The sequence below is a fragment of the Acanthaster planci genome, linkage group LG08, assembly GCF_054643075.1.
Source record: "Acanthaster planci isolate LZ-2023a linkage group LG08, COTS_SCS, whole genome shotgun sequence".
Lineage (NCBI taxonomy): Eukaryota > Metazoa > Echinodermata > Asteroidea > Valvatida > Acanthasteridae > Acanthaster > Acanthaster planci.
In genome coordinates this window covers 20,417,384-20,445,142 of record NC_141784.1, presented here as the reverse complement: position 1 = coordinate 20,445,142, position 27,759 = coordinate 20,417,384, and the positions used below count along the sequence as shown (strand labels likewise).

The window sequence follows — 27,759 nt, the reverse complement described above, 5'->3', positions numbered from 1 at the left end:
GATTAATTAAATATTAGAAGCAAAGACTTGAAGTCATACCATGAGAAAAAAGATTTTCAGACAGTTAATTTATGTAATTCATTTGAGAAAAAAAATATGATATACATCCATAAAAATGGATGTGATGTTGAAACATTTCAAAGAATAAATGCTGATAAACCTTCTGTACCTTTTGAAACAGAATTTTAAAATGACTTTCGGCTTGGTATTTACACCATTGGCTTACATATTCACTTTGCAGAAAATGTTTTTCAATTTTCAAATTAACAAAGCAGTATTATTTTACACCATCCCCAAACCAACAGGCAAAGTCGTTAAGAATTTCCAAATAAAATTCTCTCCACTTCCCCAGCCTCAGTTAGCACTAACGTCCTGTCATACAATGGCTCTTCTTGCTGTACGTGCAGCAGAAAGAAACTTGGTATTGAATAGCAATGTTAAAAATGGAAGAAATGTCACCATACAATCATTCTTTGTGTGTTTATTCTTATTCATTTTACATGCAAACACCAAAATCTTCATCAAAACATGACGTCATATAATGCACCAGACATCTTTTATGAATTTGAATGCTGTATATTGCATCACTTCTGGGGTGAAATCTTTGTTAAAATCTTTGATTTTTTTTTTTTGATCGCCAACTGAATACTCGGAATGTTCAACATCCTAAAAGAAAAGGCAAAGATAACAAATATGCAGCTCAAAGCATAAATTATGTCAAAAAATCACTTTCATAAAAGATAACTTTATATTTTCCCAAAAACTTGTTTACAGTTTGGTATTCATCTGCAAGTAGAAATGCATCCAGATGAGTATACTCTAATGTTTTTATAGCTGTGTGGTTCATTTGCTACCCTACTGTTTATTAAGATGAACCCATAATTGCTCAGAATCTTTCCTTCTTTTTTTTTGGATTTGTGTTTTTCTTTTCTTTATTTTACAAATTTTGGGTGTATATGTATTTGCTGTCATATTTGTGAGTAGAATTGCAAGACATTTTTAAGTTGTTCCTGCTTTTCATTGGCAAATGTGAGGACAAGCCTTGCTATTAGCTGCAATGGTTTGCTGCTGTATCCACTGAATTGTGGGGGAAGAGGTTGTCATAAAGTAGGCTGCTTGAATACCCCAAACCACCCTCACCATGACTGTTCAAGTTCACACTCTGTGATATGTTACTGTAGACTCTTCACCAGTCGTGACTAGTTTTCCATCAGGAGTGTACATGATTTCTCTTGAATTGTTTGCCATCTCGTCTGTGGAGATAGATCGGAGAAGTTTACCATTTGGGCTGTAGCAGTCAACTGCAGCTTTGTAAGAGTAATACTCGCTGTCATAGTACCAAGTACCAGCTCTGCAGTGGGTTGGTTGTGATGAACTAGATTTCAAAGATACAACTGTGTAGATATCACCTGCTTTGTCACAGCACACCCCATAAGGACAGTTGGGATCACTAACATTTCTAATGTTAACTTGAAACTTCTTTTTACCTTCATAATCAACACTTATTAGCTGTTTCTTGTTGCTGTTGGTATAAATGATCTGTTGGTTGCTGATGGTCATGTAACTGTCAATCACTGGAGCAGGCAGTGTCCTGATGATGGATCCGTCTGGGTTGTGGAGAGAGATTTGTTCCTTGTCCTTGTAGCCCACTGCTATCAGATTGTTGTCATCCACAGCAAGACATGTTGGTGTGCTGTCAATGTCTGCCTCTTCACCTGGTAAGAAGCAATTTAGCACCTTGTACTCCTTGTTAAGAATCTTGATCTCAGCTTGAGCCTCATTAAAGAGGACAATTAGATGGTCATCCTTGTTGACGGCAATAGCAATGTGTGGATTTATTTTGAACACATGAACAATCTTGCTATCAGGACTAAGTCTAGTTATTTGGTTCATTTGTGTGTTGGCGATCACCATGTCACCTGTAGAGAAAGCTGCAATGAAGTGCCCTTTGATCTCTGATTTGCTGAACAATTGCCACTGCTCTTCTTCCAGGAGAGTTCCAAGGTTAACCACACTGTTCTCTTTGAAACTTATGAATGAGAGTTGGCGAGATAACTGTTCAGTTGTTTTGACACCTTTTAAGTCATGGAGGAGTTCTTCCCTGAACTTCAAGATTTTTCGGCGCTTTGCATCAGTCATCTTTCTGTCAACCATCTTCAACGTCTGCTCTGCTACCTCCATCTCAGCAATTTTTTTGGCTTTCTTTCTGTATATTACCTGAGCCATCTGTTTGAGTTGCTTTTCCTCTTGTTTTATTTGCCTTGTCTTCTTTTCTACAAATTGGGAAATGAGATCATTTGTTTCCTCTAGCATGATTCCTAGTCTGTCTCTTAATGACTTCCAACCAGTCACGATGTTCATATGGGCATTTACTCTGTAGTTCTCTCTTTTTTCTTGGGCATCCTGTAGACAGGTGTCAACAGCTTCTTTCAAATCAACAAACATGTGGGTGGGGTCCTTGTGACTTAAGGATGTACACTCTTTACAAATCAACATTTCACAAGTATGGCAGTAGAAGCACAGTTCTTTATTTGGATGGATTTTACACTTCGAGTCATCCTTCCAATGCACTGTGTTGGAGGCAGATTCCTTTAACTCAGAAATTGGAGTAATTGTGTGATGTTTTAAAGCAGCCAACCGTTGATGTGCCATTTGACACTCCTGACACAAATCATGCTCACAATCCATGCAGTGAGCCATTGCCTCATTCTCCTCATCACATGATTGACATATGACCACTATGGACCTCTCAGATTTCAAGAGCTGTTCCTGCTTTGTGACTTCCTCCACCAGGGAAATCAAAGTGTAGTTGGTGTTCAACTTATCCACTCCACCTTCAGGTAAGTTGGTTTCTCTCTGGCACAGTGGACATGTTACCTTGTCATTATTGGGATGTTGGCTCTGCTTGAGTTCTTGGAGGCATTTCAGGCAAAAGCTGTGTGAGCAATGCAACATCTTGGGTTCTTGGTAACGCGTGTGGCAGATGGAGCATTCCAGGTGACCCTGGATGATGGAACTCCAAACTGACTCTGCAGTCACACTGGTCGCCATCTTTATCTGCAGTTTCCAAATGTATTCAAAACAAAGCATGAATTGAAATGTGAATTTAGTCACAGCACCCAACCTCTTGAAGTGTACAAACTGATTTCATCAGAAAAATAAAAACACACAGGATTACACTCTGTCTTTTGGGATGTTGAAAATAATTACTTTGTATTCATTGGGACATCTGAAATTGTACAAACATTATGCAAATTTCAGACATTTAAGCCATTGAGAGGTGCAGTGTGGACATTGGAGAGTACGTTTTTCAATAATAGAGGATTTTAATGTCAAACAGAAATTGATCTATATACCATTTGTACATGTAGCATGATTCCAAAAGTGTTATAAACTCATGACATTTTATTTTGACATTTTATCCATCCAATTCGTTTATTTCAGGTTACACTGTGGCCTGCTCCTGGATTGCAGTAAAATGGACTTATCATATCAAAAACTTGGCACTCACCATGGGACGATAACCACCTTTTCACAATCCTCAGAGGTATTTTCACAGTTTGTCTTTAACTGAGGTGGTTAGACCAAAGACTGAGCCACAAAGCAAAGCCACGGTTGTGTGCATGTACAGTTGTGTTCACCCGTGCAGTCACGCTAACCACTTGTGCCAAATCCTCTCTGAAAAGGTTTTCCAACACTTTCTTCTGGATGATTTTTCTTTCCAAGTAGTTGAATGAAGTAAGATTCTGCACAGCCCATGTACAACAGTGTAGATGTACATAACAAAACATTGGTACCTTGTATGTGTACGCATACTCAGTCATTTACCAGGAAGCATTTGCTCTGCTAAAGTATGACATATACGCATTGCGTTGACCCTTGACTTGGGAGGGGTTTGTATTCAATTGCAGAATGGCAAAGGCATTTTCAGATTTGATTGTTAGTAATCCATTCTGTACTTGTAACTCTGGAGGTTCTTCCTACTTCATTGGTCTTTTTCTATTTCCCAAATGTGACATTTTCAGCGGCTGTGTATGCATATGTTTATCCCCATTGAAGCTTTTTAGGGATTTTTTCTCAGCTAGATCATCAAGGCTAGCATGTTTGTGAAAAACTTTAGGCAAATATTTGATTCACCATATTGCTATAGTAAAGTAATTTCCCTTGGATTTTTTTTCCATGCCGGCCAAGGCTGACATGAAGTGAGAGTTGTAATCAAGTCATATTAGGATTCATTAGAACTCAATTAACCACACTTAATTGTTAAATAGCCATTTAATGTGTAATGTTTAAAGTTTAATATTCAGTATTCCATCCTCCATTTCTGATGACTTACGTGTAGACTGGCTTTTTTCCCCCATGCTGCCTTGAAAACAAAATGTCATGCAAGACCTGCCTTTGCAAGAAAAATTTCATTCAAATGAGCTCATAGCACTACTCTGACATTATGGACCCCTGAAAAAATATGATGTAATAATGAAATGAGCCATCGCAATGCAGGTCCATTGAGGCAAATACCAACAAAATTCCAGGTGGTCTTAAATTTTGCCAAATTGACTGTATTAAGAAAGTTTTACAGTTTATCTGAATAAATCCATCATTAAATGTGGTCTTCTCTACACTTGTTTTGCACAGGTCAAAAATCTGCAATAAAGAATGAATTGTGATCAAGTCTTATTACAAGGCTTTAGAATAATTGAATTTACTATTGATCCAAATGACCTGTGACAAAAGAATTCTTCTTTTACTCTTCTTGTCCGTGAAATCCACTTGTGACCCAATTCACAGTAATAAGGAAAGAGGACGCTGCTTTTTGCTAAATCAGGCAAGATTATGGAAGTGTTGATACTGTAGGTTTTTATTCGTGAAAATCTTTGTAAAATTTCATTTCATTTCCTTTTCAGCACTAAATATGGAAGATTCCTTTGTGAACGCTGCGACAACTGGATGGTTACCAAATCTCACAGCCTTTGTCTCCAAACATCTTCACTTCAGCTGAAAAGCTCACACTTGCAACTTATCAGGTGAGTTTTCCCTTCTGTACTTCGAATGTTTATAATTAAACTGATCCACACAAATTCTGCGCACCTTGCCATTTGAAAAAAGTTGCTTCCAATCCAATCTAGCCTCTAAACATCTATTTGTTATAGTCGAGTACCAAAATAAATTCATGTTTAATGATACATCATTCCAGCCGACAAACACATACAGTATCTTTTTTTCCCACAGCACTTTAAAAATTTGTGAGCGACACAAACTTTGAGTGGCAGTTACTGTAAAGCTTTCATCCATGAGATTTTGTGTGCATCTGAGATGAACTCAGCTTTATACTGATCAAGATAATGATAGAATTATATTCTAATGAATTACATAGGACTTGCCGAGGTTAAGAAGTTTGCAAGGCATAAAACTAGTGATTGATTGGGTTTGGGTTTGATTTTTTGGTGATAACTTGATGGTTCCTTTGTGTTATATTTGCATTGAAACAAGTCTTGTACAGTGAATTTCTCTTGCAGATTCTTAAAAGTTTACCGTTTGTGTCATGAGGGCAAAAGAAGCATCATTGCTGCTTCTGGTACATGTATTTTTTCTGTTGCCCATGCACTTTTGATGTGTACAGTATCAAGTTAGCAGTACAGTGTGCTATGGAGTGTAGGTAACTAGACTTCAAACCAACGCTAAAATAAGCTCTCCCCGAGATAATGACATGACTTGATTCACATTCACAACATGGTTCATTTAATAAAGAAAGTCTGATATTTAAGGAATTTCTTTACAAACATCAAGGCTATAGCCTTGTGTTTTTATTCAGATTTGGGGTAAGTTTGGTAGACTCAGCAAGATGAGAATGTACATGCATATGAATAATTCTTGTCAGATTTCACATCCCAGGCATCAGAAAGTTTCATCAACAAGGCCATAGCCATAGGCAGTTTTTATGATACATTTTCATTTGTAAACATTTTGCACAAACACTAATTAAGTGTACATCAAAAGGAACTTTGCCATGAAAATTAGCAAGGCTATAGCCTTGTTGATGAAATTGTCTGATGGCTGGAACTTGAATTTTTAAGTTAAAAAGTACAAGCACATATCTCCATTGTGTTACGGTTTCCAAGGATTTTGAAATAAAACAGTAATTGACATTCTGTGTAGCTTTTGAGAATAAACTAGAAGATTGTTAGCTTTCTTATTATGAAAAGACACTGAACTATAGCCTTATGTCTTTAGAAAACAATATTAATTTCCAAGATATGTCTTGCGTTAGGAAAATGTGAAATTTTAATGACAGGTTTTAATGATGGTGTAAGGGCAAAACCCAATATTAAAAAATATCAATTTCAATTAAAACACTGGCATTGCACATTACAGAATTCATTGCATATAACTAACATTTTTCCTGAAATGAGGAAAATTAATAAACAAATAAAAAAATTAATATATTTTTTGTAGTTGAATCTATTATATGCACTCATTACACTTTACATATTCAGCATTTACACATATGTAAAAAAAAACAAAAATGCAGAAAGACAATATGATACCTTGTCGCTTATTAATATCCATATTCCTTTTGAAGAACTGCATTTCCTAGCCTTTAGTTTTACCAATGAATTTCTTTTGGTGAACCGCTTTCAGAAGTAACATGATCATATCACACATCTGTAAAGATAAGTAGAACGTACATGTAGGACGTATAAAGTAGTAATGCGCCACTAGTGATGAGATTTCTGAGTAAGTCAGAATAACTTCGCTGGAATACACTTTTGATAACTAGTCTGCCACTTTCCTGTGACATGACATTTTCCACTGTTCAAACGCCAAGACATATAATACATATTTACAAAATATTTCTTTAACAAATCAAATATATAACAGCCACAAGCGAAAAGGTTTAGAATTCAATTTGGCAAATGATTGTTACGGTAAGTAGCACAGAAAAGACCGAGTAAATCTGCTTATAAATATTCATCCGACTCAATTGCACACAACAACTTATAAAATATTATGAAAAAGGCATTAATACAATAGCGGATGTAGATACAGACATTTTAATAGAAACATGATAAGGACTTGAAATTGTAGATGGCACCAGTGAAACATTGTGTGCAGCCACATTACTATACGACACAGTGTGAGCGTAATGAATGTTTCCACAGAATGTGCACAAAACTCCACTGTTCTTGCGTAATACACAACAGGAAAAGTTAACCCCTTGATGATGGGAATTTCTTTCCGAAAACCGAAAATTCTCGGTTTGTGGCCCTGCGTGCTCAGCACGCTTTGAATAACAAGGTGAAAGGCTGATTGTTCGGTGGCATGCGGGCTCTACTCACACTTCCACATTCCCGTTGCCTCTTTTCAAAGTGGGGACTATTGTGAAGCTGGTGATTATGATGCAAATTCAGTCTTTTCATTTCTGGGCTACACACAAAGGCCAATTACCATATATACAAGAGCCAGGGTCTGCCTTCTTTTACCGTGTTCGCTGAAGCGGGCTGAGGATCTCAATTTTTACGGCGTGTCTAGCATGTAGGGGTTAAGGAGTCCCACAGTGAAAGGATTTAAGTAGAAAATAGTCGGTGCGTACAAGTCCAGCCCTGTGCTTGGATGTGATCTTCTGTTATTGTCTTCATGGGTCGCTGACCCCAATGTACATGTAGGCACATATCTTAACATGGCAATAAAGTATCTTGTTTGCCTGAGATGTGGAGGACTAACCCACGCGCAGAGCTGACAGCAGAACGCGACTGCCTGCCTGTTGATTGATGCACAAACACAGCACAGCAGGGCAGGATTCTGAACAATGCTACATTTAAAGCAATGGGTGTAATATGTGTTACATGTGAATACCTGTCCATCTTCGGCGAGTTCGTCATAAGATTTTATCCATGGCCTCTGTCAATCGGAGGATGTCCACCAGGTGTTGGATGCACAGGTCGTGCCGCAGCGAGGAGTAGAAGAAATCAGGGGCTTCTTGTCGGACTGTTTGGAGCTGGGCAAGTAACGAACCGTCAAAGTCTTCGAAGGATTGTCTTAGGCTGTAAAGGAAAGAATCAAAAGAACAAACGCTGTCCATTTCAGTCTTGATATTTCCACTCACCTTACCCATGCTACCCCCCAGCCTTTATTTTCTTTTCAACAACGGCGTGTACATCATGCCTCAATCCTATTTGACAGCATCAAGCTATTTATTAACAACAAATGTTTACAGTTTCTGTTCCCATGTACTTCCTAATCCACAGATAAATTTACATGTCATACTTGGGATTGACCTTTAGAAGAATAAAACAGTGCCACTGCTTCAAGAAAACAATTTCAAGAACTGAAAGTCCATCAAGAAATGACAACGCAGGACTAAGTTTTTGTAATCTGTCGGTTGAAAAGGGCTACACTTTTACACACACAGTGTACACAAGTTTAACCGGCAATTGCCTTTCCTGAGCTAAAATTGCAGCAGAAACTGTTATTGCTTGGCAGTGTTAGGACATTGTTCCCAGGTGGTGCACCGCCCTCAACTGTTCTTGCACTGGGCCATTAAAAAAGAAGAGGAAAAAATATGGGACTTACTGGGACAAGTTAGAATGCTCCAGCCACTGCTGTACATTGTCCCTGCTCCACTCCCGGACGTGAGCCGGCTGGGTAGGGCTGGGAGGTGACTCCAGCAGGGGGCTCGGCATCTGATGCACTGGTGCCGAGACGTGACGGCGACGGAAGGGACTGGTCGTTTGCTGGCGGGGACTTGGCTGGGTCTGAGGCCTTGGGCTGACCATGTGATTGCGGGGGTTCTCCAGGATGGTTGCCGAGGCGTCGCACTCAAAGACAGGCTCTGCAGGTACAACCAGAGAAGGGAAACAGTCAATCCTTGTTATAACAAAGTTGCAGGGACCAGATAAATTACTTTGTTATAATCACGACTTTGTTATAGATATCGAGTGGGAAAAACCAAAGAAAAACACAAGAATTCAAGAAATTAGGATTAACAGAGTTGGCTGAGTACTGCATTATAATCAAGTGTAGACTGCAGTAAGAAGCAGAAATTTGAAATCCGTCGTAGCTGTTTGCTGACTGAGTTGAAATAGCCCTGCCTTAGCTAAAGGTTGAAGTCACTGATCTCTGTTTAAACACTCTACAGGGACCAGCTTCGACTGCTCCCGTGAGTCAAAAAGTCATTTAACCTTTACTGCTTGCAGAATGGTGATGTGGAGGACAGCGACCTTACTTCTAAAAAGCGACGGCCAGAGTTGTTAACTTTGTAAGCAGAGATCAGCAGTAAAGCGAGAGTGCTGTTGCAACAGTATGAACCAACATCCTGGAAGAATATCACCATCAGAACCACATCCACTGACCCATTACCATTATATCTAATTCATTCTGCTCCTTTCCTTTTCGGTGCCACGTTTTATTTTCACAGTCAGACTCACCTTCGAGTAATGCCGCGCTGCCGATGTCACACATCTCCCGCAACAGTTTCTGGGCTTGCTCGGAGAACGTGTGGCGTCCAGAGAAATCAATGTAGTATTTGGTGCCCATGATCATGCCCAGCCAACCGTTAGGTTGGTAGTACTTGTCCATCATTAAGGGAATGATGGATTTACGACACTGGTAAGCATATTCTGCCTCTGAGGAAATTAAACGATATAAACGATACACCGCGTTATGACAAAAGGAGCCAAAAAATAACCAGGAAGATCATTTACTTTTATAACTAGGGAGGCACTAAAGAAGAACCTAACTGCCAAACTGTCACGACTAGAAATGTTTTTATAGAGGTACGGATGGAATTTTAAACATGAGAAGTTGAAAACAATCCATGATCAAAAGCAACTATTTCTTTCTTAAAACAAAGCAGGAAGAGTAACATTTTTGCAGGAAAAAAATGTTTGATGCTTAAAAGTTTGAGGCCAAATACTGCAAAACAAGAAATCCTGATTCTGAGAGCTGCAACAAACATTGAAACACTTCACTGGGCTACACAGGTTGTGCGTGGCAGCCATCTTTAAGGTAAGAACTCTTGTTCCACAGAAGACACACATGAGTACACCTTTTATATGCTATCCCTCTGTAACACAAGCACTCGCCTGAAAAATGGCTGCAATGCACCATCCTATTAAAAATGTGACCGGTATGAGATAAGACGGAACTTGGTACCTGTGCGGCAATTGGGACTTTCCTTATACCGTTCCGATATACACAGAAGAAACACTTCGGCATTCTCCACTGCTTCTGCCATGGCTTGGAGCGTGGATCCATACATGCAGTCTACGTCTACCCAGACACGGTAACCTGAATTCTGCAATGGCACGATCCAGAAAAATGACCTGACATTAGGCAAAGATGGAGTTTCGGAAATGGCATCCCTCTGGAGACAGAGCAGCTCTGACATGACTCTTGGGTGTAACCAGAACTCTAATTAAAGTTGCAGTTCTTCACTGGAATTCCTGGTTCTCTTCAAAGATTATTACAACTGTAAACCAAAAGCCAAACATGAGTAGACTTGAGGGGAAATGCTCAACACTGCAAGACAATAAAGCAAAGCCAAGTGGAATAACACAACTGAGCTTAGATTGGAGCTCTTTTTAATAATAACCAGTGATTTAGTATTTCAATTTCAGGAAAGAGCAGATGCTGCTTTTCTGTTCTCTGTTGGCGTACCGCGGGTACCAGTTACTGTAGAAATGTTGGTGGGAGTTTAGAATGAAGGAAACAGAGACTTTGTGAGTTTTAAGTAACAGTATATGACTGGGTTTGTGTTCTATTTAGATCTATGTGATTTCTTTAAACACAACTCTTGAGATGGATGAAAAATTGTATCAAATATCAGGAAACAACCCAGGGTTAATGTATCACACTGTCAAAAGTTAAATCTGTAAAGTTACTAAAAATTCCAATCATTAAATAGGTCCAACTCATGAATCTATGGTAACACAGTGTCAGCACTTACCACAAGCAAGTCACGAACTTTGAGGACAATTTTCTGGGCTGCCCACTGATAGCTGATCATGATGTGAGGTAAGTTTCCGCTGCCTGTGCTGCTCCCTCGAGACCAACTCCTGCCCGGTGCTCCTAGGTGAAAAATCCAATTAGTTTGAAATATCGGCAATACAAATTTCAGAACCAGTGGCATATTGAATGGGGAAGGGGGTCATTACACATGACAAAATTATGCAAATCCACAGAATCTTGGTGTGGGTACCAGGTGTATAGTGCCCAATTTGTCACTGTGGCTAAACCTTCTCTCTACTGGTCACCAGTGAAGTGGTACTCAGACATCCCAACATTGGCTATGAAGAATTCGGAATCCTCCCCAAAATTCAGAATTTTTCATGAAAAATCGGGAATATTTTCCATATTACCATGAAGAAGAAAAATCAGTGCTGCATTGAACTAGAGTCGTGTCCATGTCCGAAAAATCAGTGCTGCATTGAACAAGAGTCGAGTCCATGTCCAAAAAATCAGTGCTGCATTGAACAAGAGTCGAGTCCATGTCAAAAAAAAACAGTGCTGCATTGAACAGGAGTCGAGTCCATGGCCAAAAATCAGTGCTGCATTGAACAAGAGTCGAGTCCATGTCCAAAAAATCAGTGCTGCATTGAACAAGAGTCGAGTCCATGTCAAAAAAAAACAGTGCTGCATTGAACAGGAGTCGAGTCCATGGCCAAAAATCAGTGGTGCACTGAACAAGAGTCGAGTCCATGTCCCAAAAATCAGTGCTGCATTGAACAAGAGTGGAGTCCATGTCCAAAAAATCAGTGCTGCATTGAACAAGAGTGGAGTCCATGTCCAAAAAATCAGTGCTGCATTGAACAAGAAACGAGTCCATGTCCAAAAAATCAGTGCTGCATTGAACAAGAGTCAAGTCCATGTCCAAAAATCAGTGCTGCACTGAACAAGAGTCAAGTCCATGTCCATGATGATGCACAGTTGCGCACGTATATGTAAAATGTTGATTTCTAAAAGAGTACATCATCTGAAATGGTCCGCAATAATTTTTCATCTGCTGAATGTGTTGATTCACCGCAAAATTCAGCAAAAACTTCACCATGTGGTGCTTGCACACTTGACACGATCATGGTCAATTTCACAGCAGTGCTTAGTCTTGGATCCAAATGTTCTTGGCTGTGGTTATAAGCGAAACCGGGCACTGCACGATACATACAGTGTTAGTTTCAATGTAGCTTGTCAATTGAGGGCGTTTTCGTCTATGAACAATTTCAGTATCACGTCCATCATCTGGCTGGTACGAATCAAAAGAGGGCGCTGCCACAAATGTGGTGTGCGTAGTGTGCACCACACTGACTGTTTGGATAAGTCAGATAAGCTGTATTATGAACCATGCACAAGATTACATGGTCAGTTTCTGGTAACACATGGTCAAAATTGAGATTTGGCGGAAATTTTAGGGGCAAAATCGGAATGGTGGAAAAAGTGGAAATTTTCCACCCAAATCGGGAGGGTTGGGAGGTCTGGGTTCTCATTTAGAATCACAAATTGAATTTAGACTATGATTCACTACAATACTACAAACGAGTTCTGTATTCAGATGGAGCACGCTCAAAATAAAACTTGTAGGAGGTCATTCAAGAACATCAATACCCTTGAGCAAGGTCATATCATTGCGACAGCTGTACATGACATCAATACCCTTGAGCAAGGTCATATCACTGGGACATCTTAGTTCAAATCTCCCTGGTTATGGCCAGCTGCAGCACTCACTGCTTGATGCTGAAACTGTAGATGTCGTGGAGCTGGTCACTGATGGCTTTGCGGTACGTTCCTGCTTCCGTCCGACCCACAGTGCTCCCTTGGCGGCCGTGCGTATGGACTGCTCCTCGCTGTGCGTCAGCCTCTCCAAGGCATCCACGCAGGTCTTGTCCGCCGCAAGGTGCTGGCGGACCGTGCTGTCAAAGGCCAGGTTCCAGATGGCTTGGGTGGCCGCCTCCTGCTCCTGGACCAGACTGTCCTGTTGCAGCATGGCCGTCAGGAGAGGCAGGGCACCAACTTGCAGAATCTGCAGTGGAATAGTCATGTTGCAATCAAGAAACTTCACTTCATAGCCCTAGACGCCTGTGTGGATATGGACTGACGTCCTAACTCTCAGAAAACATATGACATCACTGCCACGGTGAAGAAAAGCCGTCGAAATCATTTCTTACCATAAACAAGCTTACAGGACCCTTAGAAGGAGAGAAAATAAATTGATTGGTATCACTGTTTCAAGCACTATTTTAGTCATTATTTAATTCATTGTTTTGGATGAGATATCCCATTTTGGCATGAGAATAACCTGGAGGGCTTGAGTCTCACGCTTAATACGTGGTTGTTGGCAGCCAGTTCTCACTGATTTGATGAACAAATGGGCAAACACTCAACATTTCGATCCATTTGCTCCTGCTTTTTTTTTAAGACTTGTACTACATATGTTCTGCTGATGTGCCAATCCTGGCGTGTGTCACAGATCGTACTTTCAAAAGGCATCCAGACTGTGCACCGCGGTGTGGTTAGCAAATGAACGTGTTCCATCCCGTCACACTGGCATGACAACGTGCCACGGCTGCCATAAACTGTGGTGTTGTAACTGCCTTGTCAACATCGCTGTAATGACACACACACCACAACACATTGCAGCTAACACCACAGTACCCTTTGACCTTGTAACAGATCATGAATACTGATTCTAAAACCTTCGCCAACAAGGACGAAGGCTCCTGGAAAATGACGTCAGTGTACCCATGAACAATGCAAAGCCCATAACTTCACTGCCTGTAGTTACAAAAGCTTTTTGCTATTAACATTTTGCCTCCAGGTCACCCTGACAATTATCAGTGAGGAAAGACAAATTTTTAGACATAAAGTTTACCCACTTCGGCCAAGGTTTGTGGTATCTCATCACAATTGCATTTTTATTGGTCTACGTAACTGTGAAACCATGAACAGACTTTCGATTGTAGCCTTTGCAGTCATCAAACCAACCAACCGACAGTCTTTGTGGAAAGGACAACGAACAAGGACCTACCCTGCTCTTGTTGTGATCATTGACAGCAAGTCGTCCCAGTCCCTGAGCCAGCTCAGCACACGACAAACCCTGACTCCGTCTGTCTTTACTCTGTTGGGCATCCTTGAGTAGACCTACAATGTACTCGATGGTAGCTGAAGAAAACATGAAAACATATAAAATATTGTCAAATTGCTAGCTTTTCACTTGACCTTTGTCTCTTTGGGTGGGGGAGGGGGAACCAACTTCAACTTGTAGCTATTGCTAACCCTCAAGGTTTAGTGTCAATCACATAGAATCTTGTTGGATTTCCTGTGGTTAGTGTTACTGACTCTATGACACGACGTCTTTCAAAACATCATCCCTGCAAATTTGAACTGTTTTAGTGACTCTCCACCGTAGAAGGCACCAGTATAGAGGTCAGTGTTCAGTATACACATATGTGCATGGCAGTGGGTGCACCTTTTAAGTCTCTCAGCCTTCTGGCATACATGAAATTGCCAACGATGAGAGATGCAGATTTAAAAATGCACACGCCGCTGTCAACGTGGAATGCTTCCAGTACTGCCTTTGCCTGTCAAGTGACGTCACGTGAAAAACCTCTATTGGCAGAGTTTAGGAATGAGACACAGGTGAAATTTGGCCACTTTTTGGCAGTTAGGGTGGCTTCCTAAACTGAACTCACTACCTCAAAGAAATTCCAAAGGACCTTCATTCCACAAGTGCTTTCGTAGACACATGGTATCCACAACTTAAGGACCTTCATTCCACAAGTGCTTTCATAGACACATGGTATCCACAACTTAAGGGCTTTCATTCCACAAGTGCTTTCATAGACACATGGTATCCACAACTTAAGGACCTTCATTCCACAAGTGCTTTCATAGACACATGGTATCCACAACTTAAGGGCCTTCATTCCACAAGTGCTTTCGTAGATACATGGTATCCACAACTTAAGGGCCTTCATTCCACAAGTGCTTTCATAGACACATGGTATCCACAACTTAAGGGCCTTCATTCCACAAGTGCTTTCATAGACACATGGTATCCACAACTTAAGGACCTTCATTCCACAAGTGCTTTCATAGACACATGGTATCCACAACTTAAGGGCCTTCATTCCACAAGTGCTTTCATAGACACATGGTATCCACAACTTAAGGGCCTTCATTCCACAAGTGCTTTCATAGACACATGGTATCCACAACTTAAGGGCCTTCATTCCACAAGTGCTTTCATAGACACATGGTATCCACAATGTAAGGACCTTCATTCCACAAGTGCTTTCGTAGATACATGTTATCCACAACTTTGATGAAATCATTTTTCATAAGAGCATGATTTGTTCAAGCCACTTACATTTCTCAGTGGTCATATTTATGGTATCGCTGTTTTCTTTGATGCCTGTTTAAAAAAAAAACACAGAAAGAGAAGTGCTTAGAGATACACGTAACAAAAAGGGAGATCTTCTCAATCAGGGCAGTGGTTATTCAATGATGGATTCTGCTTTTCGTGAGGTAATTAGGGAAGGCCTTTACACTAAGTGCTGACCAAGAACTTGTAAAGTTAACAGCGTGATGCATTTCTCCAGCGACTGACAACAAAAAAACTAAAGAATTGGCTCGTGACATCAAATATTGTGTAAGAAATACAAGTGGTTAAGAAACAGGGTTTGGTCATCTTCTGCAAATTGGTTTTCACAAAAAACTAAGACCAAATTCCCCTGGGAGGGGAACTTATCCATAGAAGGAACTGCTTCCCCTAGATGTCTCTAAACCCAGCCAAGGAGCAAGATTGAGACAGCTTACACCAATTAGAGATCCTCTTGACTGTCACCCACAGGTCCACAGGGAATGGGAGGGGGGGGTTGGGAATACTAAGCCTTAGAGCCCTAGAAGGGTAGCTGCTGGTCCATGGGGTAATTGCCCCAATTCAGAAGGGTAAGTTTAAATGGGGCCAGTCCTGTGGGTTTTGATGCAAATTGGGAAAGGCACTTTTTCAGCTGAGGATATCAACACTGAAATCCCATGAACTATCAGGAGGTCAGACTGGAACTTCATATTCTGATTAATCCAAACCGTCTCTGAAAGTACACCCTGTGCTAAAAGACCGAGCAAGTAGAAAAGCTTGAGCAAAAACCCAGAAAACCACACTAACTCTGAAGACTCTAAAAACTGACATAAAGTACGAGTCAAAAAACCCAATATGACATTACTTTTAGCAGTGACAAACAACTTCATCCACTTGTTGCTATCTTGGCTGGAATCAAACTTTGGCTGCTAGAGTCAAAAAGTCAAAGAGAGAAATACGACTCCAATCTCGAAGGTCACCAACTGCCAGATTTCTAGATTTTATTTTGAATTTTGAAGAATACACAATGAGTGGAACTGACCGGTGTCACCAGACTGAGATCTATCCCCGTCCTCCTCCAAGATGTAAGCTAGTGTCATCATGGTGATGGCCTTGAGGTAGGCATCGTTGGTGTTGTCATCACAGCCCTGGGTGTAGGGCTGAATCTTGGCTTCAACCCTCTCCTGTCGATAGAAGTGACGGTTGCTGGGGGCCTTGGACAGGTTGTGCAGGATGCTGAGGGAGGCCTTGATGAGGAAGGCAACATTCTGTAAACAGTAGGGGAACACAAATGGAACTTGTACACATGGCTGACATCTTGGTCTGGTTCCCTGAAGTATAGCATGCACCCTGCATAATGTGAGATTTAAAATCATGGCACCAGTTTACTGGCTGTAGTTCAGTTTGGTTTGGCTTCCTCTGTGAAGTTGAGCCAAACATTATTTTTATTGGTTACATAAATGTTTGTGCATGGGTTTTCAATCTATACATTGATTTCCCATAAAAATAACGTCCATTATTGTAGGGAAGAACTCCAAAAATGGTTATGCTAAATGTTGGTGCTCAGCTGGCTGGAAATGTCCATTAGACAGTAAAACATGCCACAAATCCTATCTTCAGTTGTTATACATGTACCCTGTAGTTTGTTTCAATTCCAATATCCTCTTGACTTCTAAGAATCTGGAAAAACAATCACTTGGGTTCAATTCTTGGCCGGACATTTTGCTTTGCGACAAATTACTCCCCAACATCAGAGTGGAAGTGTCAAATGTCCAGCTACTCTTTCTTGGGGAACAAGAAATGATAACAGGATGGTTAACTGATACCTCAATAAGGAAACCCATTCCCATTGGGAACAGTGAATGAACACCATCTTCTCACAACCTCCTTGCTTGCGTAATGTCAAGAACGAGACAGGAGACGGGTTGGGGAGAGGATTTGCCAAGTCGGCATGCTACTGACTTCTGATTTTTGTCTGTCTGTCTGTCTTCCCACTGGGACATCCAGTTTACAAGCCATTGTGTAATGACATTGGGGCTTGGGTGAGCTCCAACTTGCAGTAGGCGCGTTGAAAAAAATGATGCCCAAAAACGAGTTCTGGGTGCGGTGTGAAAAGTACGGGAAATACAAATTAGCTAAAGGAAGTCCAACGGCGCAGGTAAATAACTTAAATTCACAAATTAAACCTTGCACAGAGGAGCCCGGTGCAGTTTGGAAAGTATGGGAAATACAAATTAGCTAAAGGAAGTCCAATGGCATTGGTTAATTGACTTTTGCAAATTAAAACTTGCACAGAGGAGGGAAACTGCGATTATTGGACAACCTGAGCGCTAAGTTCACCAAAGTACAGTTTAAACCAGGTGACTGGATTTGGATAAAATTGTAAAGGTACAGGTGCATTTCAATGCATATCTGTGGTTATGGTTGTTTAAGTACAAAAACAGAAAACATGAACAACATGTACATTTCACATTCTTGTGTGCTTGTGGTGTGTTCAGTTTACTGCCTGCTTGGCGACAGTATCGCTAAGTGTGCATGTAGCTGAGAAGTACAGGGACATCGGAATCCAGCTATTAAATAGCAAGAGCGTATCGGTATGTAGATTGCAGGAAAGATTAAGGGGCACGAAGGATTTCACCATGCTCTGATAGGCTGGGGAGCTCAGGCTAAGGGAAATCAACTCAGCCTTGGAACAATAATAATATGCATCATCAAGCTCATCGGATGCGATTACCGACTCATCAATCTTGGCGAGATGTCTTTCATAGTCGGAGGGTTGCAACAAAGGGCCGTTGAGAGTAATTGATAGTGATGGTGATGGGGCATTTAGGGGAAAAATGCATGTACCTTTCACAATGACAATTTTCACGTGTGGAGATACTGAGTAGGTAAAACAGGTAGTATGTATATGTACACGTCTACATGTAGAGACATGTCCTTGACAGGTGCGTATAATTGCTTGCAGAAAACACTGGCAATGCGCGGAAATTCTTTGAAACCATTGGCTCAGCAGGGGTCTGCTTAGAATCAAAACCCAAAAGTGGCTGCACAAACAGGACCAAATCCGGCACAGAGTCTCAAGCATAATTTATGTCATTGTCATTAATTACAATCCATCAGAAAGACCCTAAACCTATTTGGAAAGTTGTTGATTTCCACTGCGTAAGATTTACATAATGATCCATAACTGAATAATTACTTTCGTGCTGAATTACATGTACATCTGTATTTCCATATATTCAACTCTCGTCAACAAGGTTGCAGGGACCAAATAAATGACTTTGTTATAACCAGGAATTTGTTATAAAAACAATGGACAAAGAAACAAAATAGGAATTTAAGAAATCGGGATTCACAAAATGTCTTCTTTATCTTCTGTTTAAACAGTGTTCTTTATTTGTAGGGAGTATAATAAAGCGCCCATGACTGACTGGGAGCGTACCTTCTGTTTCATATTTTCTCTGTACGGTCCGTGTGCTATATTAGTGGCACACAACTTCACCATACCGGCTTCACCAAGGCACTGGGCGCACATTAGGCTGGCGTCGCTCAGGTTCCACACTGTGTTGTACACATAGTAGGCGGTGAACCAGACACTGTCATTCTTGAAGAGGCCCTCTTTAGACAAAGCTGTCAGCATGGTGACAACAAGCTCTAACACAAAATAATGTACATGTACATAGGATAACTTTAAAAGCAGTATGTAATGGACTGGTTCCGTATTTCCAACATACAAAGTCAGTAGAGAAGAGAGTATGCGTGTGAGTTACCATGCAGCTGCCCTCATGGGACAGACCTGTTTCTAACTAACCTCTGATACCCTTCATTAAGGGTATGCACTGGTACAATACTCAATAGGCTTACTGCAAGGAACACATGTAAAATTTTCAAGTCTTTAAAAGCCACACATTTAAGTATTAAGAACTTATTTTTCTGACAATTCAGAAAGCTGGTTCTGTGTTGGGTCCGACAAAAATTGAAGTTCAATTCTGCAGCGCATGGTTTCCAAGTACTTCAGAAACTAGATACTTGCATGCGCATACAAGCAATCCACAATAATTGTGTCATACACGCATTCATCTCAACTTTCTGCACATCGTCTTGACTATGCGGTACAATGCAGCAGCCTTCCAAATTACATTTTGACTTTTTTCCCAAAAGCTTCCAAAAATGGACCTCTCCGTGGAAACTTTTTGAAGATGCATTTTGCAACAGATTGCTCAAAAAATAAGAAGGACTCTTGATAAAAACCAAAACAAACGAAAAGCAAATGGTACACTGTATTCTGAAGACTCAGATGACTCGACCAAGACTTACCAAACACGTAACTACAAGGAGAGCTTGCAACACACTCGGAAGAGGCAACAAAAAAAAGGGCAGAAACGGTACAGAGATCAGGCACTACATGCATCTATGTACATGCATGACAGGAGAAACAGGCCAAGAGGATGGACACAGCAGCTAAGGAGCATGACAAACTGAAATGGAACCAAAACAAACAAGACACTCATGCTGATTTACTGGAACCCTGTAATGATTCTTCCAAACTCTCTCTCAAAATAAGACCAAGAAGAAGGGGGAAAAGATCAAGCTATCCAAAATCCCAAATTTGGATATCCAAATTTTTCTAGGGCCCTTTAAAAGAAACTTGGGGGAAAGGAAAGGAAAAAGGGAAGGAAGACAAAAAGGAAGTTAACATGCTTAAAAAAGAACATGAATCACAAGTCATTCCAGGAACAACATCACACATCTACGTGCAGAAGAATTAAACTCCAGACAGAGAGTCAAACTGGCTCTCAGCAGACTTGAAAAAGGAATTCCTACAAGTTTTTGAAGCTTGATACTTTTTTTCTACAAATGCCAACTACGCACTCATTATGAAAAGGGAAAACTTGTAGCATATTTCTATTAAAAATCTGCAGAGACGAATCTTGAAAAATGTTAAAAAGAAATAATGTTCAACCGCAAGGAAATTAATTACAAGTTAAATGTTCCTAATACTGGATAGTGTGAGTAAGGGATTTAGACAGCATTTGAAAACTGGGCGTCTAAAAGCTGCTTTGAACAAAAAAATTACTTCTCCTATTTCCTGAAATGTAATGCTATTAGGCTATTCAAAATAGCCTCAAGTCACTCTTTGGGCTACAAACTGTAAACATGCAGTGCAAACACTTCCAATATTTGTGAACATACCGGCTCCTTTCTCCTTGGCAAAGACATTGGCAATCTCCTCCCTCTGGTCCTCCGCTTTCCAGAAGCAGTCAGCGATGTGTTTGATCTTAGCCTTAGCCTCTAGGTTGGCATATTCCTTCATGACGCGCAGCTGAAGCAGGGCTTCCTTGACGGCCTTCAAGGGGGAGTGCCTCTTGTCATTGTACGGTTTCTCCCGCTCGGGAGATGAGCGCACAGGCTGCTTCTCGGGTGGCATCTTCTCGGCAGCCTGTTGATTGTCTTGCTGCTGCTGCTCTTGCCGTTTCACCTGTTGCTGCTGCTGTTGTTGTTGTTCCTGTTGGTGCTCCGGTTGCTGCACTTCCTGCTGCTGTTGTTGACTGTCGTCCATGTTGGATCTATTGTGACGCAAGGTGTTGAGCTTTGAACCCATGCACATTTCAAACAGTGAGCAAGGTCACGGCTTTCCACTTGAGAGAAGTTTGTTCCAAGCGAGGATCAGGGTAAAGATCTATTTTTTAAAAAAAATGAGATTCACGACAGGTTATTGAGGGTACTAGATGGAGGAACAGATGCACTATGGCAGCCTTGTGAATTCTATTCAATACATCATTGACGAGTCTGGTCACAAGTCTGTTGGTGTTACTCAGTGATTGCTGGTAATCGCACAATGATCTGTAAAACATGGCTGGAAATTAAGGAAAATAATTTAAAATATTGACTGCACACCAGAACTTGAAAACTGTTCCACAATCTACATGTAAATTACTGAAAACATATAAGAACAAGTCTGTGATGTACCCTGCATTTTTTGGTACATCTGGAGGGGATGAAACAGACACAACTGAAATTCCGATCACTACACGACAACATTTATATGCATGTACTGAGTGCATTCCCACTGGATTTACTGCCAGGAATTGGGCACTCTGCATAACTGAACAGCAATGCACTCCAGAGGACAAGGTCTGGTCGTTTTGAAGCAAATGACCAGTGCTTATCTCCCTGTGGAGTTTTCTCTCTTGATGCATTTCATTCAGATTTGATGAGATGGATTTATACGTTAATTTCCATGGGGAAAGAATGGTCATAAACTATAAAACATAATTATGTAATGAAGGAAAACATGGTGCCGATACTGGACGGCATTGCTCATCGAAACCAAACCATACAGTACATGCCCTGCCATCGGGACCGTGTCTTTAAGATGATTTCTGTGCTCGTAAAATTTTAACCAACTCTGCATTCAGCATCATTTTTGTTTTCATTTTAGTCAGCACTTAATAATTCTTATACAGTGCGGTGGAAAAGGCAGGTGGTGTAGAGGGGCCTGGAGTCTGAAATGGGTGGACTCAAGCCCTCATGGAGCATGGGGACCTCAAACAGGCCCTTAAATAACCCACCTGTTCATTCTTTCCCTATCCAACTTCTGCATGCATCTTCATGTTCCAACAGTCGGGGGGGGCGGGAGTGTTTGGGAATAATCCCACCAATCCGAAATTCACGGATGAAATGTTTGCTTGGTGTGACGCAGCTTGATTTTAGCTCATAAGCGGAATTGTGAATACTAACGTGATTAATTGGATTAGATTACATGACACAGGCGTTGGACACATTATGTCTGCTTCCACTTCAGTTTAAATGGTAACACTAACATGCACAGTGGGAATGCACACACGTAAGCGCAGACCACACTTCTGTGAAATGTAAAAGGTTACATTGACCGGGTGATGCACTCTCATTTCATTTGCCAAAGAGTCAAAGGGAACAGGCTAGCCGGCAGTAAGCAATGCAGTGATTCAAGGTCATCATTAGTTGCTACATCCCTAAATCTACACCCAGTGGCTACATGTATTTGTATGTCAGTTGGAACCTTGCTGAATGCTCTAAAAAAATCCCTCGTTCTGTGCTGAACCAGACATCAACAAACATCTTTGGTACATGTTCCAAATGTACAAGGAAAGGAATTAAAATCTAACGACAGGAAACTCGATACCAACAAACTATCACATGTTCATGGCTCAGACAGTCAGACACATCAAAGCCAGCATATACACTTGGTCATCAAGTTGGTTCAGTAGTACACAGGTACAAAGTATGAACAATCACCCATAAATATTAACAAGACAATCGCCTTTACCGATTTCAGAATTACACCTACATGTACATGTACATAACAGAGGTTGTCTTCATAGCCTCAATTATTTTGCCAAACTCTGTTGACTGTCATATTTTAAAGAAAATTTTTATGCACATGAAAAATTGGACAAGATATCCTGTATCTTTAGATAGGTTATTCCCCCCCCAAAGAAAAACAAATACAGTGTTAGTGAAACTGCAAGTTCACCAATACAAACATATATGTGTACATGAAAAAGATATATTTATGTACACTGTACATGTACATGTCCCACATACACTGTACATGTGTGCATCAGGTCAGTAAAAGGCATCGGTCACTGTGTGTATTCCTTCATCTATTATGCATCACTTGATTTGACCACTCCCTCAGCTGAAGTCATCATCCCTGGATCTGTTGGCAAGCTCCATTTACCCTGGAAGGTAAAGGTCACCCATGCTAGGGCAATGGAGGAGAGGTTCTTCCCATTCAACAACACATGATCAAACAAAATGTAAGGTATGTGTACCTGAAGTACGTATCGGTATGGAGTAACATGCTTCAAGAAAAGAAAGTGGGTGTGAACACAGGTACACCAAGGTGCATGTCTGGGTATGTAATGAATGCACATCATGTAAGACCAAGAACAAACAGACAGATGACCCATGGGAACAGATGTTAACGGCATTCAGTCAGTATGCTCAAACTCTCTTATCAAGAACGTAATTCAACATAATGAACTGTACAAAATCCATGACTGAAGATTAGCATCCAATATCAAAATTACGTACCATTGTGTGTACATATAAATGTATGTATGTACATGTATGTATGTACAGGTATGCAGCATATTCAATAACTCCGATATTGTACACGTAAATCATTTTACAGCAAACTGCAAGAATTTTACATTTAATTAATCAAAATGTCTGTAGTTAAAAAAAGTCAGATTAATCGTGAAACTTCAATAACATCTGGTTATTTTAAGTAATTTTCAACAGTTAAGTACGGACCACACATGCATCACAATTTGTGTACTTACGTATTACAAAGCTTTCTGTTTGAATTCTGGTTGCAGATTGGCACCGTCGACAAAGCAATTTGTGGACTTTCTTCTTAACGAGATATACACGTAAGTTATACATGTAGATGTGAGTTTCGACCTGACCAGCTGAGCTACAAACCCACAGTGAATGGACGGATGAGGCTTGGCAACAATTACTGCAAAGCTCAGGAGAGAGAGGAAATTGAATCCCTGGGGATGGCCGGGACAGCAGAGTGGATAGCTGGAATTATGGCCCACAGCCCCGTCAGGAAAGCGGCAATAGCTTACGGCCACGGAAGGATGTCAAAAAAGTTTGCTCGAGTTCAAACCACCTGCACATTCCCCCGCCAAAAAACCGCCCCAAGTCTAGTCCAGAGTCCAGACGGTTAAGTGCTAAGTGACATGATAAGTATGTGTCTTAAATCACTCACGATTTATGGAACTTTATCAGCTTGCTGTCTTTGCAGATTGAAGGAAGTCTCATTTGTGGAGGATTAAGTAGGATTGATCAGGCTTTCCTGGTCATTACATCATGTGCCTTGTTAATCCTAGCTAAGCCCTGGCTCCTTAAAGTCAGTGGTTTTATCACTTCCCAGATTGCGGCACAACCTGATGTTAGGAAACTGCAATGGATCTAAGATTAATACAAATATCAATCATGTCACAAAATTCTACGAACTAAACGCTTTTGGTCATGTTTCGCGCTTTGATTTGTTTTACTCAATGTACTTTCAATGAAATTGAAATTTCTCTTTTTTGTCACTGATTGTGCGAATTTAAATGCAGACAAGAGGATGTTGGCTAGACACGGGCCTACATTGTAGGGCCTACATTGTAAGGCCTACATTGTAAACTTTATTGTTATCTCTTGTGAGGACAACAAAGTACAGGTGTGACGACATTGTGTGGAAATGTTCGTGAACCACTTCATTGCAATCGTTTTGTCACAGGTCAGATGACAAAACGGCACCCCTGCTACCCGTTTGCATTTTTAAAGCAATGAACAGCGACGTGTAAGGATGATCTCTGGGCATGTTCAATGCATGTCAAATACAAGATTGGAATGACATCGAGTCATTTGTTCCCCAATGCCACTGGTCAGTCTCAAATTGGGAAAAAGTTCCATACGGACGCCACTCGACACCCCATGCACATACCCTATGACACTGGTCTGAAAATTTCAAAGTGTTTTCTAAGTAAACGACTTTGCATTTTCCCTCCTACATTTAAATTGGACTTTATTGCACATGTTTTTGCTTTCTGATGGCTAACAGGCAAGGAATAATTACTGGCATCCGTAGATGGAACTTTTCCCTCAAATTGAAATTGGCCCCGAAAACTCCAAGTGGCATGCACTGTCGGAAGACATTACCCTCATTTGCCTGTGAATGATTACAAAGCAGTTGGCAAGAAATACTGCATTTGACATCAAAACCAACACTTCCGGCTCGCAAGCGTGTTTTGATTGGTCTTACAAATGTCTATCATGTTACTTGTATGCTCGAGTGCTCCGTTTTAACAAAGACACCATGCACCACAAACTCTCTGTAAAAGCAAGAGGTCGCTCAACCATATCAATGGATGTTCCCTTTTAAAAACAACCACGAAAATGGCAGCTGTTGAAACTCTCTTCCCTGTCATCAATCTAGCTTAATACTTGATTTGTTACATTAGTTTTTTCTCAGAAGAAATGTACTTACAGTATGTGGTTCATAACTATTGCATACTGTATGTAATTTGCATTTGAAGGGGGGCCCCTGCTTGGCAAACTGTGCTCTTTAGGGATCCCCTCCTGCACGTGAAAATTAGAAATGAAGGAAGGTCTGTTCAATTAATTCACCTCCTACTTTGTCACGACTGAGAGGCGAGGTAAAAACAAAAGAATGAGTGCTCCCAAGTTTCAAAGGAAATCATTAATAAACAGCGGATATAAGAGGAAAATATTGAGAAGGAAATTCTGCTTGTAATTTTATACATCCTGTGCTACAACGAAGGTTTACAAAAGCCAGCCATTTATTGCTCTGTCTTGCCAAGCTTCATTGGTCACAGTCTTGTGTATGTTGCTTTCTTCTGGAAGGAGAAACAACACACATGGTGCCTGAATACACGTAGAGTCGAACCTCGTTAATAAGAGGTCCTTCGGACTTGGCAAATTTACTTATTATAACAGGAACCTTGCATTATCCGGAATGAAACAATGAAAAACAAATGACTGGGACCTTACAATATCTTTGTCTTAAGCAGAATCTTGTATTAACAGTGCGCTTATTCATGAGCCTCGACTGAACATAAAATTCATATAGCCTACATACATGTCCATTTATAAACACGCACTGAGCACAAACAGGTGAGACTAAAAGCACACAGACTTTCCCAAGGAGATCATCGCTTTATAAACAAAGTTCTCCTCCAATGCACCATTAAGCCTGGATAGCAACCCAATAGTTGTATGTGCATATCACCAAAAAAAAAGACAGACAGCTTGTAGAGTGTTCCCTGACTGGCATGACTGAAGGTAGTTTTGTAACTAATTCTGTTGTACAATAGGCTTGTTGTAAATTCACAAAGCTTTGAAAAACAAACACGAGGAAACTTACATTAGGCCTAAATGGCCCCTCTTTTTTTCTGTCAACCAATCTCACATTTTTTTCCCCATTATAAGAGTCATGAAGACTGCACTTATGAGAAGGCTGACACACACACTGCGCATCGGTAACTAAACAAGCTCAAATCCCCAACTAGGACAACTGTAGGAGCCTAGTTCATGGTTGGTCACATAATTATATTCATCCACTGGAACAGAAATTTGAGAAACTTCATTTCTTATTCAGAATTAACGTTCATAGTTTGTAGAACGTAGTTCAAAAGCAATATGTGTTCCAACAGAGGGGCCTAATGCATGTTACACATTTACATGATCACTGATGATATTGTACGAGGAAAACCACGTGTCGGAAACAGCAGCCGTTTTGAAGAGTTTGCCATGTTTGTTTACCCTAATAATAATTTGCCAATGTTTGCACACAAATTGTGCATTGGAAGCTCACTTACCCCCAAGTCTACGAAAGGTGTTGGTTGACATTTGGATGGTGTTTATGACGTCTTAGGAACTCCAACACAACTGTCGACAGTTCAGGCTCAATCAAGTCTTCTGGCACATTTTTCCTCGCTTTCCTTCGTCACTCATAATACAGGCCTATCCGTGCGACCGTAGATTGTGTGAAGCCAATCATTCATTTCTGACATGTGAAAAACAGGAGTAAACAGCGCCCTCTAAGGTTTTAACAAGATAGAATTTACTGTGTATTGTGTAGTAGAGTCCATTTTCAAATGAGCAGATGTTGTCACGAAAATGTCACCTACAATACCATAACTGTATTTTAAAATATCTTACTGAACTAGACTGTAATGCAAACTTGAGGGAAGTAAATATATAATCTGTTTTAAGGGCACAAATAAAAATTTTTCTTTTCTGCAGATCATGAATAACGCCCTCTGTTGGCTGAAACACTCTTGCCAATTCGGAATAAGCCAGCGGACTGAAAAGCCAAACTCATCCCAAGGATGATGTGGCCAATACAGCCCGAAAGCAAACCCCTGATGGCGCACTTCAGGAGCCCTTGGATGGGAAAAATAAAAGGGAAAGATTTTAGAATTTGTAATATTTTTTCGTTCAGTTACTTCTTAAAAAATCCAACTCAGAAAAGGGGCTTTGGGAAAAAAACCCCAGAAATATCCTGCCAAAATTGACCAATCAGTTCCGAAAATCTAAAATACATGAAGAACAGTGCAATGTGGCAGTCTCGTACGCAGATGAACATTTAAGGTTTGAAATTTTATGGTAGTCTGTCGGTAAATGCCGAAAAAAAAACAGATCTCAATATATTACACACTTTTATAACTTATAAGATAATAAACTTAAAGCAATATAATTCTACTTTTAAAGATTGTAATATTTTATCTACACTAAAGTTTGCTGACAACAACTGTATAATGTCAACTCAACGAAATCTGGAACCCATCGACTGCAGGTAGGTAATATAAATCTTTGCAACCTCGTACAATCTCGTTTTTATG

General features: G+C 40.5%; 1 protein-coding gene, 1 long non-coding RNA gene and 1 pseudogene across 10 annotated transcripts in view; 1 reads left to right on the top strand and 2 right to left on the bottom strand.

Annotated features, from left to right (window-relative positions):
• The window catches only part of LOC110975385 (uncharacterized), a 34,245-nt gene extending 10,178 nt beyond the window's left edge, over positions 1-24,067 (top strand). Inside the window, exons 1-5 of one of the 5 annotated variants that reach the window (XR_015426231.1) lie at positions 2,702-2,840; positions 3,445-3,547; positions 4,905-5,024; positions 23,031-23,156; positions 23,716-24,067. This is a non-coding gene — a long non-coding RNA (uncharacterized LOC110975385). Of the gene's footprint in view, positions 1-2,701; positions 2,841-3,444; positions 3,548-4,904; positions 5,525-23,030; positions 23,157-23,715 lie in introns of those variants that run through there. The other 4 variants (XR_015426233.1, XR_002597686.2, XR_015426232.1 and 1 more) reach the window with 4 other exon arrangements.
• On the bottom strand, positions 1,768-3,650 carry LOC110975357 (protein meiotic P26-like; annotated as a pseudogene). The gene is made up of 2 exons (XR_015426229.1): positions 3,512-3,650; positions 1,768-3,057 (listed from the first exon to the last, which is right to left on the bottom strand). The product of XR_015426229.1 is annotated as a protein meiotic P26-like (transcript).
• On the bottom strand, positions 5,711-27,113 carry LOC110975343 (uncharacterized). 4 transcript variants are annotated; one of them, XM_022227773.2, is made up of 13 exons: positions 26,734-27,113; positions 25,383-25,474; positions 20,543-21,029; positions 18,792-19,003; positions 16,392-16,617; positions 15,359-15,403; positions 14,018-14,151; positions 12,718-13,012; positions 10,946-11,067; positions 10,153-10,294; positions 9,426-9,623; positions 8,572-8,830; positions 5,711-8,042 (listed from the first exon to the last, which is right to left on the bottom strand). In XM_022227773.2, exons 3-13 carry the CDS (start codon positions 20,955-20,957, stop codon positions 7,877-7,879), a joined length of 2,214 nt encoding a protein of 737 aa, XP_022083465.2. In that variant the 5' UTR covers positions 20,958-21,029; positions 25,383-25,474; positions 26,734-27,113; the 3' UTR covers positions 5,711-7,876. The 4 variants fall into 4 exon arrangements, with proteins under 4 accessions (XP_022083465.2, XP_022083456.2, XP_086996547.1 ...); XM_022227764.2 differs by lacking the exon at positions 25,383-25,474; XM_087140421.1 differs by lacking the exons at positions 25,383-25,474; positions 26,734-27,113 and adding an exon at positions 23,680-23,806.
• Positions 27,114-27,759: the final 646 nt, after the last annotated feature.